A 14441-nucleotide genomic window follows, 5' to 3' on the forward strand; every position below is an offset into this window, starting at 1 on the left:
TTAACACTAATTTAATACAAATAGTTAGGCATGCTATTTTAAGTGGATAGTGTAATTTAAAAGGAATTTTGAGAGAAGGCCTTTCCAAATAATTCTGTTAGTTACAGGGAAGTTTGAGCTCTCACCCATTTCCCTTCATATGTGACTAACCCTGTCCCTAGCTAGCGAAATGAGTCACTAGATCGGATAACTCTAATTCCTCACTTTAACTTCCATCACTTACATTCAGTTATTTCACAACTCTTCTTTCTGTAAAACCAAGCTGACTCCAGACTTTTAGGTCACACCTTCCCAAGAACTGGAGCTTACCAGACTCAGTATTCAGTACCAGTAGACAACATTGTACTGGTACTAACTTGATTTTGGATTCCTGAAATAACCACACTGCTGACATCACATTGCTTCATGTAAAAGAATGATAAAACTTTATTAACTAAGATGCAAGGTTTTTAAGGCTATGACATTTCATTTGGGGTATTGTTTTTTTTTCTCCAAAAGTCTAAAATTTCTTTAACAATTTAAAAAAATTTAAAAAAATTTAAAAGTTTAAAATTTTAAACTTGGTAAAAGACAAGGTGAAAACATAGCCTCAGCTTTTGCTTCCTGTATTGCCTTACAAAGAATATCAACAAAAAAAACCCTCAGCCCCCAAAAGAACAAGCTTGCTAAAGTGCACAAAAGGGAATCAGGCTAACTCAGGAACCATCTGTAAGAGATAGTAGATATTTTATCTCACATCCTTGATCAAGACAGGATGCTAGTTTCAGATCATAAGAGACACTAAATAAAGGTTATCTTGCTTCAATGATTCCCAAGAATAATTCTTCACCCTGATTTTTCAAATGGAGGTTAAACAAAAAATAAAAATGAATTGTGAAACCATCCCTTACATCAGATCATCTCAGTTACACCAGTCTTCGTTAATTCACAGAAGTGTTGCAATCCACACAACATTATAGGTTGCATACTTCAAAACAATTCAAATTTTTCAGTTAGTGAAAAACAGCTACTTATCAGAGGCAGTTTTACCTGAAAATGACACCTGTAGAGCAAGGACACACCTGCCTTACAGTCATGTCTAAGATTCATTATCTTTTGTGCTGCCAAAGATTCTGCTACGCCTTATCTAAGATATAAGGATTGAAATGTGTGCAGAAGTTGTAACCATTAAGGGCACATCCACAGCTGTCAGTGCAGGGCGCTCATTAAGGGTTCTGGTTTATATTCACTTCAGGAATGAAAGCTCCACTGTTCTGGATTTCCTATCAATCAATTCAGTCTCCAACTGTCAATCTAGTCTCTGGAATTTGGTGCTCAAACAGCTCCTGAGAGTCACAAAAGTGAAACACACCTGGGGAATAAGCCCAATTGCATGCCAGATTCATTGACAAATATAAACAATTCCACTTATTTGACACTCAAATTCCTTTTTTAGCTGATCTAGTGCCTCAGTTTTTACTCCAACAGGGGAAGATAGAGTGAAATGGGAGGCACAGCAATAATCCCATGTACGTTCCTTACACCTTGCCTCTTCCAGAGCCATCTTGCATTCCAGTATTGTAGTTTGGGATGCATGCAAGCAGCAGCACTACCCTACTTCTATCTTCTTTGGTCATTTGTTCTCTGCATGTAAGAGCAAAAATGGCTGGAATGAGAAAACCTGTTCTTTCAGCAGTAACCTCAGTTTGAGACTGTATCTTATTGCTCTTGGATTAACTGTGAGGGACAATGAAACAAAAGCTCTGAGCTTTTATTCACTCCTCTTAAGGGCTGTTTTGTGCCTGCCTAATCTTCTCATTACTTTCCCCCTCCCCAAAGGGTTTTGGGCTGAGGATTTTTTGCAAAATATAGCTGTGGGCACACTTCCTTCCTCCCCTTGTTCTTCAGCATTAGATATCAAGATGCAAATATTTCAAGATCTTTTCCATTAGTCTCAAAAAATTGTTTTTTCTCCTTCCATAAATGGTTCTCTAAATTTCCATCTCCATTGTATTTTTTTTAATTAACACATGCTGTGTAGCCTAGGGCTTCTATGCAAGTTGCAACACTTTTAAGTCTATGTTTGTAACATTTTGAAGCCTGAGTATAGCAAGTAATACTCATAATACAGGCATCCTTTCAGGCTCTAGAAGCCAAGCAGCACGTCTTCCTAAAATTGCTTCTCTCTTTCCCATCATGCCCATTTCTGTAGCTCTGACCATACCAAGATGGCAAAGACTTTACAGTAAACACTAAACATTTTCCTCTAAGTAACAGAGACAGTTTTATGACATCCATCCCATGGATGGACCACAAATCACAGCCTTACAGTCAGCAAAGAGTAGATCACACTGTTTTCAAGTACACAGCATTAGGAAACAGAGGTGTATAGAGAAAATTAATAAAATGGTTGGTTCTTAAACCAAGCAGGCAGCTAAACCCCATACAGGCACTCACTCAATTCCCCCTACTAATAACCAGAAGGTCAGAAGTGAGAAATCTTGCAGCTTGAAATAAAGACAGTTTGACAGGCAAAGCAAAGTAAGAAATTCATTCATTTCTTCCCATTGCTAGGGAGATATTTAGTCATTTCCAGAAAAGCAGGGCTTCATTCTCATATATAACAGCTAGCTGGCAAATTGTAACTTCCCCCCTGCCTCTTTCTTTCCCCAGCTTTTATTGCTGAGTACAGCACCGTATGGTATAGGCTATCCCTTGGACTCAGCTGTCCTGGCTGTGTCCACTCCCATCTTCTTGTGCACCATCAACCTCCTCACTTTTAGGGCAGCATGAGGAACACAAAGGCTTTAACACTGTGCAATCACTGTTCACCAAGAAATAAAACATCGTTGTTACCAACATAATCTCAGTCTAAAATCCAAAATATAGCACAAAATGAGCTACAATGAAGAAAATTATCCTAGTAAAACCAGCACAAAAAGCAAATATTTACATACAAGAATATATAAACAAATGCCTACTGATCACCATCATTCACTTCTCACTGCTTACCACTGAATCCAGAAATTCAATGCATCTTTTCAAATCTGGTCTGGAATCACAGAACTGTCTGAAGAGAAGTCTTCCTATTGGCTGTTTGTCACAAAGCTGGTTATAGTCTCTTTCTGGGGAAAAAAAAATATATTTAAATATCTTTATTTTAATTTTTCTAGTAGGATAGTCATTACTCCCATTTGAGGTCAGAAAAACATCACTAAAACATGAAGAAATTATATTAACATATTTATCAAAGATACTATAAATATGCAATAATCTCAAAGACTAATGAAACACTCTTCATCAAATCTGTGTTCTATTGACTATCCCATTTACCAAAAACACACTGAAATATATGTTTGAGGTTAATTTAGGTTAGGGTGCAGAAAGCCCCCATACTGTGAAACTGCAATACCAAAACAAACAAAATTGTTTGGAAAGAGGGTATACAAGATAACACAAAAGGTTAAAAACACTATTACAAGACATTAAGGAAAAGGATAAAATATATTACCATCAATTTATAATGTGATTTCTTTTTCTAATTCAAGGTAAATATATTCTTTAGGAACAGTTTCCTTTAACAAACCAGGAGTTGTGATACAGTTTTTAATCTCATAAATTTTATTTTCTCATAAGTTCTCTATCATAATAGAAGTTTAATAACTTTCTTTTTTGCTATTTAGCATTTAGAAGCAAGACAGAATCCTTTCCATTAACAGCACAAAACTCTTACCCTTCTCTCTCAAAGGAGAAGCTTTATGCTACAGGACACTCACCAATGGAGCACCGAATACCCTCACAGTGACTGACAGGAGGCAACTTCAGCATCTCTTTCCATTTTTTACTACGCCCACTCCGTTTGCCTAGAAGAAAATATGAATAATGTAAAACACAATACTGTCAGAGTAAAGTAGAACATAACATGAGCAGCATGAAATTAGGTCAGTTCTACACAGATGTGTCAGACAACTTTTCATGCCTAGAAAGAAATCCATCTACAAGAATATCCAAACCAATAACAAATGTGATATAGAAGAACTTTTGTGCATTTTTTCATGTTTCATGTAAAGTCTTTTCCAAGCCAAATATTTCACATTTTGGCTGTGTATGTAGAATGTCTCTGCAGAGAAAAGACAAATATCTAGGTATTTTGAAAATCACAAACAAAACTGGAACACTGAAATTGGAACAAAAAAAAATTTTTGATAATTATCTCAACTATGGCAAAGAATGGAAGAAAAGAAAGTTGAGTAACAAAATACGGGGAACAAAGTTGTTAAACACATTTTTTATAATGAAGTTATACATAAATATTCTCTCTTTAAGGGCAGTAATAACAGTAAGAGTAGACCCCACTAATAAATGAGAGGGCATAGCCCAAATACACACTATTTACTCTAGGCCATACCAGGAAGAACTTAGCTGTTATAAAATTTAGATATTTTCATTGCTTCAGATTTCACGGCACTGGTGTTGAATTAGTATTAACTCTAAAAAACTACCACAGTATTTTTATCAGTTTCTAAAAAAATATATCTGTAACATTTTCTGTTACATTGGACTTTCAGCACATTACCTTAGCCAATTTCATTTACAGAAGATATGCATACTTATCAAAAAAGCACAGATAGACAGGAACATATATACACTTTCAGATCCAAAACATTCCTGTGGAAGAGTAATTTATTGCTGCAAAAGATTTTAAAAGATTTTTAAGTGATATAATCAGATGCACTTCCACATGACAGAGCAGCAGAAAATCTGCACAGAAGCTTTCTCACCATACCAAAGCAGTACACACTGCTAACCACAATGGGACAAAAAGGAAGGGAGTTACCCAATGTAACCTGAATAGAAACTAAGCAGCAATGGGTACCAAATCTTTCAGAATTAAATCGTTAGGGTAAAAGGAACTAACATCTTCAGAATAACAAAATATCTATTTTTTAAAGTGCCTCTTTACTCAAACACACAGTTTCTTGAACCATTCCACCAATGCAGTTAGACTAGGCCCAGCTTAGTGCACTTTGGTTCATACCAAATTTACACTATCCTTGCTTACAGGAATATTGACATCTTACTAGGTTGCTGCAACAAAACACTCTAGTATCCCTAAAAAGGTAAAAAAAAAAAGGAATAAAACACCTATAAATGTTGGCGTGTGGACATTCTTTGAACTGACACCTACTCTCTAAAAAAACCCCAAACTTCTTATGCACTTTGTTTCCTTAATAATCATTCTAGAGGTCATTTGACTTCTATAAAGTTTTAGAACACAAAATATGGAATCTTCTTCCCATCCCATATTTCAAGCAGTACCAGAACTAACAATGAGGCTGTAATTACCAGCATCATTAAAAAAAAAAAAAAACCTGTCACTATTTTAACAAAATACTTTTGATCTTAAAAGAAGATGAATATATGCTTGAAAAAAAATCAAATCACACAAAGCATAGAGCCCTTCTAAGAGAATTGAACACAAAGAAAATCAAGGAGTATTAACATAGATAGCCTATAACATACATTAAATAACAAGGCCTGGGCATGGATTAGTGATCATGAAAAACAACGCATAGAAGTGTCACATTTAGCCACGTAACCAAACATTACACTAAGCTACAAGGTCCATAGAAGTTAAATTTCTTCTGTTAGAAACTGCCCAGAAAGAGTCACTTGTGCAAGACACCATACAATCAGTACTGATCAAGAATGATAAACTGATCCCAAACTCATATCACAATGCTGTTTGGAAAATGCAAAATGGACTGTGATATATATAAAAAATACCATGTTCTGAAGCCCTGCCAAAGAAAAAACCCAACCCATCCCAACCCAAAAAACAAGGAGAGGATCACTAGTGCATTTTACTTCAAGTCCATCACAAAAAGTGCTATATTTTGCCCAAATATTTGGCCAGTTACTTACAGTGAGACCATTATGAACTTCATTTTACAAAAAGAGAACACATGCTAGAGTGCAACTGCATTCACCATCCTACAGAAGTCAATAAGGGCTACATATAATTTATTAATGATACACAAGAATCAAGTGCTTAGCAGTATCAACTAAACTCTGAACTCTGAACTGAATGTTCTTGTATTTACAGCAAATGCACTGTAAAAGTCTGTAGGTCCCTGTAATGTAAAGAGCCATTTCTGGTAAAAGTTATGACAAGAGGCCAATTTGTTTGTCATGTTATTCTCTAATTGCAAAATCCTTTTCCATTTGAGGCAGTTTAAAAGAAGTATCAAATCAAATTATAACAGTTGTGGTTTGAAAGTGTCTTAATATTGATTTCAGAGCTTCTATTCAAAATCTCATTCTAAAACACTACAGATAAAATTCTTTCAGAATGACCAACAGTTCACTTTCCAACAGAAAAGCCAGAAAACCATTAGGTTAAGGTGCTTTCTGGTTGACCTCTGGGGCTCAGATGAATTAATGCTTTTGCCTCTTTCAGATGGAATCATGGCTGAAAGAAATGTCCAGCTTGAAGGGACTCATTTTGTACAAAGAGAAGGGTAAATGCAGCAATACACCATCACAGTGAGGAGAAATTTCAATTGCATTTTCAGGTGCACAAGAACCTTACCTTTTGCTTCTTCCCAAATTACTTCTTAGAGTAACAATTTCAACATTTAACTCCTTCTCCATTTTTGCTTCTTAAAAAGATACATACTAAATTCAGTTAGATCACTGCACTAGAATATTGTACAGGCAAAATACTTAGATATTTTATTTCAACTTTTTTTTTCTAATCTTCAGAGAAATATTTGAAAAAATTATGTAAGGCAATGCAGTTGGCTTATTCATCAGTAAAACCACAACTAATTGCAAAAACTGAAATTGCTGTGGCCACAACCTATGTCAAGAAATAAGAATATGATTTAAGTCCTCAGATGCACTTCTCACAAGGCACAGAGGTCTTCCTAGTGGACTTGATCTGCAGACCGACTGTCATTTCAGTGAGCACAATGTTCACCAAACATTATTAAATCAGTTTTCCTTGAGACAAAAAATGTGGATTCTGTCATGCAGAATCCTACTTAACTGGCTGCTGCACTGACACTGAGATTCTGGTATGGAGTTTATTGGGGACCTCTGTGCCTCAGCTCTTCTGCCTGTGCAGGGCAAGCATCGTGTATGTGAGGCTGAGAAGCACTGGGAGGCTGAACAGCACACAACTCTGTAGCACTAAGGTGCACGATTGCTACAACTTCATTCTTGCAAAACTGATTCCACAAACCAGATTGTCAGATACCAGCTGAGAAATTCATACTAGACCACACCCAGATAAGCTCTGAAACTCTAAGACTGAAACAAGATGACAACCTACAGCACGCTTTCATTGTATAAATCAAACCAATTGGTTCAAGGAAAAATGCAAAACAATTGATACACGTGCTGTACGTCACCTACACTGAGACACATGAAAAAAAGCCAGGTACATAAACTACCTTAAAATATGTCTTTCCCACAGCAGAGGCAGTAGCAGGCAAGTTTCCTAATAGATTTAAAACTCACATGAATTCAAATCTTCTCCTAGTTCCAGAATATTTTCCTTCAAACCGCTCACAATAAGGATTAAAACCTTTCACTAAAAAAACCCCAAAACAATCCTGTTTAACTATGGCCTTATGCTATACAGACATTTATAAACATTGCCCATTGAGTAACAAATTTTGATTTTATGCCCTTATTGGGTAAGATTCACCTTCAAGACACAAAACAGTGTGGAATTAATACCTCAGCTCCTCAGATCAGACCATAACACTGGAATAGTACCAAGTTCAGACTAGAAGACAAGCTTACACATACCATCACTTGAGGAAGGCTGTCATGCTTCTAGTTCTAGAGACAGCTCACAAGGTACTGCTGTGGGGATGCGCAACAACCTTCTCCATTCTGCATGTCAGATGTCTTTTTTGACAAAATACAACTTGTATCAAGTTTCAACAAGTACAAGCTTGTATCAATTCAAGCCTGGCCACAGTTTAACAACGACATTAAACAGAGTGGCAACATTTTCTATGGAGGTTGTTTGTTTGGGTTGGGTTTTTTTTCCCAGACATATGATAAATACAATCTGGTCGGTTTTCAGTAAACTTGGGAGAATCACCTGGCTGGAAACTCAGGTTTCAGCACAAGGTTAGCACCTAACTCACCAGCATTACAAAGGCCAAGGTACTTCTGAATGCAAACAAAAGAAAAATGCAAGTACTACAATAAATAAACAAAAGATATCTATAGATTACAGATCGTTACGGCATTTATAAGATAATAGTCCTCACACTCCTGGATTCAAGTACATGCAGTTGGACTTCAGCAAGGTAATACTCAAGTGCTCTTGCTCATCTGACTATTAAGGCAGTAACACAGCAAGCAGTTAAAAGGCCAGCTCTCTACGTGAACATTTGTGCCGTTTATGTGCACAATCATTTATTGTTCCCACAGCTATAGCCACTCGAACAACTGGTTCTTCACATGGGCTCTCTATGCAGCTCCAGTGATCATGTGCACAAGTAGGAATGCCAGTGCACACGCTCTGCACAGCCTCTGCACTTCACCAATTAGGTGTGGAATGGAAAGCTTGTATCAACTCAAGTAACTCTAACCGATATGAACTAAAGTTTATTTATCTGTTCTCACAGTCAAACAATGTAACATCTCTGTATACAGTTCGAGATATCTACAACCAGCCAATGAACAGGGTTTAGGAGGGGAAAAAAACACCAACACCGCAATTTTACAGTCAACAAACAAGGATTTTTTTTCACATGATAGTACACTAAGAGTGCAACAGTATTAAAGAAATAAAATTCCTTTAAGCTCATTGTGAAACCTCTATTGTCAAATATTGCCATATTTGAAATAAGCAAAGCAGCAGTGTGTATCAATTACTAGACCTCTCATGATGTGTTTATTTAGTAAATGTAATTATTTAAGAATCCAACTTGCCCACATGCATTCTCCTTACAGTTCATTAAATAAAGGACAAAAAAGGCAGGCATTGTGCATAATTCTGTACAAACACAGGAAGACATGTTTCCTGCCACAATGAGTTTACAGGCAATTTAAAGCACAATGCAATAAGAGTGCAAGAGAACATAGGAGAAAAACGAGGGAAGAACTGACAACAATTGAAAGCAACTACAAAAACTCTCAGCACCCTCATGTTAAAATTCATATTTGCTGCTGGTGGACTTTCTCGGTATGAGTGTGCCTTACTTTCCCACTCAATCTACCCCTGAAATATTTAAAGAATTTAGTTTAGTTCAATAGCCAAACTACAGTGATTTGAGCAATCTCCATAGACTTATCTTCCTAGTTATAAACACACACAAAATCATCAACACTACACTGAAGTATCTTATATTGCAAGCAAAAGTAGGATTTATTTTGCTTGCAGAATTATTCCAATTGCTTTCAAGTTCAGACAGATAAAACTCACTATTTGAGTAGACTGCTTATTTTCTGTGAAGAATACATCATCAAGATAATTATTCCGAAACAAGTATCTTACAGGATTACTTAGGCCAAACTGTGATTACATTCTGCTACTGAAAGGTTCCTTCCTTCTAAACCCATCCTTGGACAGCACTTAGCAATTATCAAATCTGCACAAGCTTACCCATCCTTTCGAAAACTAAGTTTGGGAAGCAAACCCCAAACCCAAAACACCCAGCAACATAAGAAAAAAACCAACTAAAAAACCCTCATAGCCTATATTGGCTAATGGATCCAGCTGGAAACTACCTCACCCACTCTGCAACCACAGGCTAGAACCATACAACCAAGAGCTGGGGGAAAATTTATTTGAGGCATGACCATAATTTAGCCAAAATCAGTCACGACACAGAGAATATTATATGCCTAACAGCAGACCCAATTCTCATTCCCAAACTGCTCCTGTCATAGCAGTATAAATGAATTTTAAAGTGGATGCAAATGGACCAGGTATGTTTAAAATATACTCTTGGCATAGATCCTCACCTGGAGAAAACTGCTACTGACTTCAAAGGAATGATGCATCTACCCTTTGGGTGTATTTTTTGAGACTATTACCTTAGGTAATGAAAAAAGAAAGACACCTAAGCAGTTTAAAACATTCAGGGATTAATATCTTTCCTTCTCAACATCACAGACTATATGTGAGATAAAGGATTTACTGAGAGTGACTGATGTAAAAACAGAAGACATAAAGAGAAAAGTGAATATAAAATAAAAATTGAGGGGGAACTTTTTTTTGTTTTTCACAATAACCTTGTTTATATTTATTATTTCTCTCAATTTATGGGACAAATTCTTCAATGTCCTTCAAGTGAAACTAATTTCAAATATTTTTCTGCCGGAAAAAAAAGAATGTGTTAATTTCTCTGCTCTCGTACACAACTAGAAAACATATTGTTGTACACTACTCTTTCACACAAATTGAGTAAGAACATGGACTAGCTGGTGTGAAAGCTTCCAATCTCAGTTCATACAACACTATCACTTAACACTTACCTGGTTTTGTATCTCAGTTCCTGCACTCCAGCACTCTTAAGATCAACTCTGAGTTTGCTTTATAATCTCTTGTTTTTCTACTGAGTCACCAGTGCTTGTTCCACCATTGGGTTCACCTTAAGAGGAAGTTTTTACTTTTTCTTTGCCACATACAAATTTCTCTCAAAAAGTAACATATGTACAAGACGAAAGAGCAAGACTGACACAGAAGGCCACTTAATCCAGGGCCCAGGGACAGGGAACCTGTGGGTTAACACTGTGCACTGCAGATTTCATCTGAAGGCAAATCCCTCCACGGACAGGCCAGCTTTCAGCACAAGCAGGTCAACTGAGAAACTGGGCAAGGAGAGAAAAACTCCCAGTACAGCTCCTGACTCCTAAATCTTTCATCCATGAAATACCAAAGGGTACTTTGTGCTATCATATCATGTTCTAGTTGTAGCTACATTCAAGAACCTTATGTTGTTACCAACACCCACATGTGCAAAGAACTGGCATTTGATTATTTACCAAGTGGCTTTAAAAAGATAAAGAATACTGATCCCTTCTTTTCATGAAGAAGTGTTGCAGTTGCTACAGAGACACTACAGGTCTTCAATGAAAAGAGACAGGCTTCTATTAAAACAGTGTTTTATTAAAAGCTATGAACACCCTCTTAGAGACAAAATTTAAAAGTTTTGAGGCTGGGGGAAGCTGGGGTTTCATATGACCTGAAAAGTTGCATTAGCGAACTCCTATAAACAGATGTTATCCTCATGCAAATTGAATTAGAAAATTCACACCTCTAATGAAATAAATCAACAGTACGACTGAGTAACAACGTAGATAGTCTAGAAACAGACAGCAATAGCACCTTATTTTTATTGTATAGGAGAAGAAAGTAGCAAGAAAAGATTCATTTTATCTGAGTTCCTTGCTCTCTAATAACACAGTTCAAATTTACTTTCTATGCATCAAATCAGATTTAAATGGTAGACATGAACCTCACTGTTCAAGGTGTGCTGATTCTGCACACCTACAAATGTAAAACCCCAATGATATTCACATCCTAACAACATCCTCATCCAGAAGTATTATAGTACCTAAAATTAGAAGATAATTATGTGTACAAATCTGGGATCATGATTTTGATTGTTAATGCTGGTTTACGTGCTCAGGTAAGATTTGGTGTTATTTATTGGGAATTTCTGAATTTCCATTAGGCACGTGCCATACTCTTTCACCAGAAGTGGACAGGTACTCATCTTTTATTGTTTCTATATTTACAAAATGAAAATGACATATCTCAGGGATTAAAAGACTTTGTAAGATGTGTTCAAGGGTGCAACCTTTTACTACCTCATCTTCATCAGAAAGAGTCTCAAGTTAGACTGACCCATGCAAGCCATAATTAAGCCTCACCGATTTCTTTTGACAGGCACTGTATAGAAAGAATAAGAGCACAGTAGTTTACATGTTATTTTCTTTGGTTGTACAACTCACATGTTTATCCAGGTGAACACCTTCTCTCACCCACATTGAGAAAAAGGATTACTGACATGGCTAAAGTCTATGCATGAAAATAAGTGAAGCTGCTAGCGTATACTGGCTTTGGATATTACTTTCTTCCACAAGAAATAATTCTGCATTTTTCCATGCTAACCCACCTCTCCATACACTATAGAGTGTGATAATAGAAATGTGGGAAGGAAAGTAATTTGAAAGTCTGCTCTTTTGTCCCAGTTGTGAGGCCCTTTTAGCAAAGAAGATATGAAAGCATCTATCTCACACTTTAACTTTGCAAATTCCATCGCCTTGCAATCTCTCAGGCACATAAGAATAGAGCTGGGATACGGATTTTATGGAATGGTCTTGACAGATGGAGTAAACCAGACATTCCCAGACCAGCCAGAGCATGCAACAGACAGAAACTACTTTCATTTTAATGAGTGTTTTGAAAAATGTGACATAAAAAGTACCCCATGCATGGGATTGAGACATGAAAAGGTAAATGACCTTCTACCAATTGATCAATGGGGTTCTAGAGTTTCAAAGCCAGAATTCACATTTTTGTGCATGCTTACGCAACAGAGCCCAGGCCAATTGAAGGTACAAAGAGAAAAACAGATTATTCCCATTACACCTTTAAGTTTCACGTCAGGTAGACCTGATCTTCACATCAGCTGCTCTCAGACTTTTGTTTAGTTCATTAAAATATCTTGTTTGGTCAGTTCTACCACTATAATTTATTTTAAACATAGTGAAACCTTAACTAAAGAGGCAGCCTGACATTAAGCAGCCACTTAAAAGCCTCTGCAGATTACCACTCCGCTCTTTGTGGTGAGGGTTTGGGCACAGTAAAGTTTTGAGCCAGATTCCACTTTCCCTTCATTTCTCAGATCACTTCAATGCAAATTCCAAATTCAGGCAGCACCACCACAGACATGTTACTGTCAGTGAAACCAGCCAAAACATGTCCTCTAGTCTGAGGTGGTCTCTTCAGCTACGGTTGGAAAATGGCCCAAAATTGTGATCACTGTTCTGTTTTTTAAACCCCACTTCAAAGTCAAAAAGCTGATTTTCCTCTCTTGCTGCTTAAGGCAAATTTAACTGGATACACATATGGCGCAAGTGCCAAACCCATTTAGAGTTGGAGGAACTTGCAAAACATACAGAGGCAGATTCTGCTGTTCTTACTCACTTTAAACATCTCCAGCTTAACTAATGGGACTTCTCAACGCAATTAAGACAAGCAGGATCCAATCCAAAAAGAATATGCACATTTCATAGTTGAAAAATATACTCTGCACAAAGTACATTGGTAATCCAGGGAGACTTTCAAGTGGCCATTTAATGGACTGTTATATACACGAAAAGCAGTAGAACGATCTTAGTTCAGGATGTTTTTTTAAACAGCAACCACGTGCTATACTAAAACTAATTATCTAAACGTTACCCAAAACGTTTGTTAGCTGGGGGGAGCAATCTTCAACTCAAGGTGTTCTGGGGAGTCAAACTGTAAATACTAATCTAATGGAAAACAGCACACTTATGTATTAGGATAATACAAAGTACAGGTCGCATTCAACAGCTACGTTTTTCACAGGCAGGCAGGAATTTCAGCAAGATGGAGTGCAAGGTTTTTCCAGAGAAGATTTATGTCACTTTATCGTTTATATCCATACGCATTTATATTTATAAACAAACTGAGAACTACAGATTAACGACCTTTTTAAAACATCCGGTAAAAACACTATTAGAATCAAGAGGGAAGGGAGGAAGGGGCGGATTTTTCAGAAGCAAAGCCACAAGGCAGTAACTCCGAACAGATCCCGCGGGAGGAGCAGGGCAGGTGCCTCAGGGCACTGCCCGGGACTCACTGCCGCCCCGGGAGAGCTCCTGCCGCCCCCTCGAGGGTCCCTGCCCCGCCCGGACCCCCTGCCCGGCAGCCTCTCCTCCCTCCCAGCCTCTCCTCCTCCATCACTTCCTCTCCCCCTCCTCGCGGGCCCCTTTCCCCCTCACCTCAGACCCTTTTCCTCCCCCGATATACGTCCTTAGCCCGCCCCGCCTCGAACTCCCGCTTCTCCTCCCTCTTCGCCTCGCCCGCGGCTCTCACCCTCCCGGGCTTTCAGCAGCACCGTGTTGGCCACGATGTTCTCGATTTCCATGGTCGGGGGCTCCTTCCCCTCAGGGCAGCCGGAGCGGGGGCCGCCCCTACAGCCTCCTTCGCCCCCTCCTCCAGCCCCGCCACCGCCGCGGCGCCAAGCCTCGGCTCATCCGGCCCCGGAGGACCTCAGCACTGCGCTCGCCTCTTCCCCATCACCCGCTGCTCGCCCCGGCACCGCGCTCCCCCTCCCCGAGGGCGGAGACGGAGAGCAGGCAGCGCCCGCCCGCCCCGACCATGGCTCCTCCGCCCGCCTCAGGCAGCACCGCCCCTGCGCTGCCACCCCCTCACAGCTACGGGGACTGCAAGTCCC

General features: G+C 38.4%; 1 protein-coding gene across 1 annotated transcript in view; it reads right to left on the minus strand.

The window, feature by feature from the left end:
- GRK4 (G protein-coupled receptor kinase 4) overlaps positions 1–14317 on the minus strand; it is a 38358-nt gene extending 24041 nt beyond the window's left edge. Inside the window, exons 1-3 of the mRNA XM_056490265.1 lie at positions 14081–14317; positions 3756–3842; positions 2992–3104 (exon numbers count right to left, since the gene is read on the minus strand). Coding sequence (XP_056346240.1) covers positions 2992–3104; positions 3756–3842; positions 14081–14132 — 252 coding nt within the window. The 5' untranslated portion in view covers positions 14133–14317. The remainder of the gene's footprint in view (positions 1–2991; positions 3105–3755; positions 3843–14080) is intronic.
- Positions 14318–14441: the final 124 nt, after the last annotated feature.

This window comes from Oenanthe melanoleuca, chromosome 4 (genome assembly GCF_029582105.1).
Source record: "Oenanthe melanoleuca isolate GR-GAL-2019-014 chromosome 4, OMel1.0, whole genome shotgun sequence".
In the NCBI taxonomy this organism is placed as follows: Eukaryota; Metazoa; Chordata; class Aves; order Passeriformes; family Muscicapidae; genus Oenanthe; species Oenanthe melanoleuca.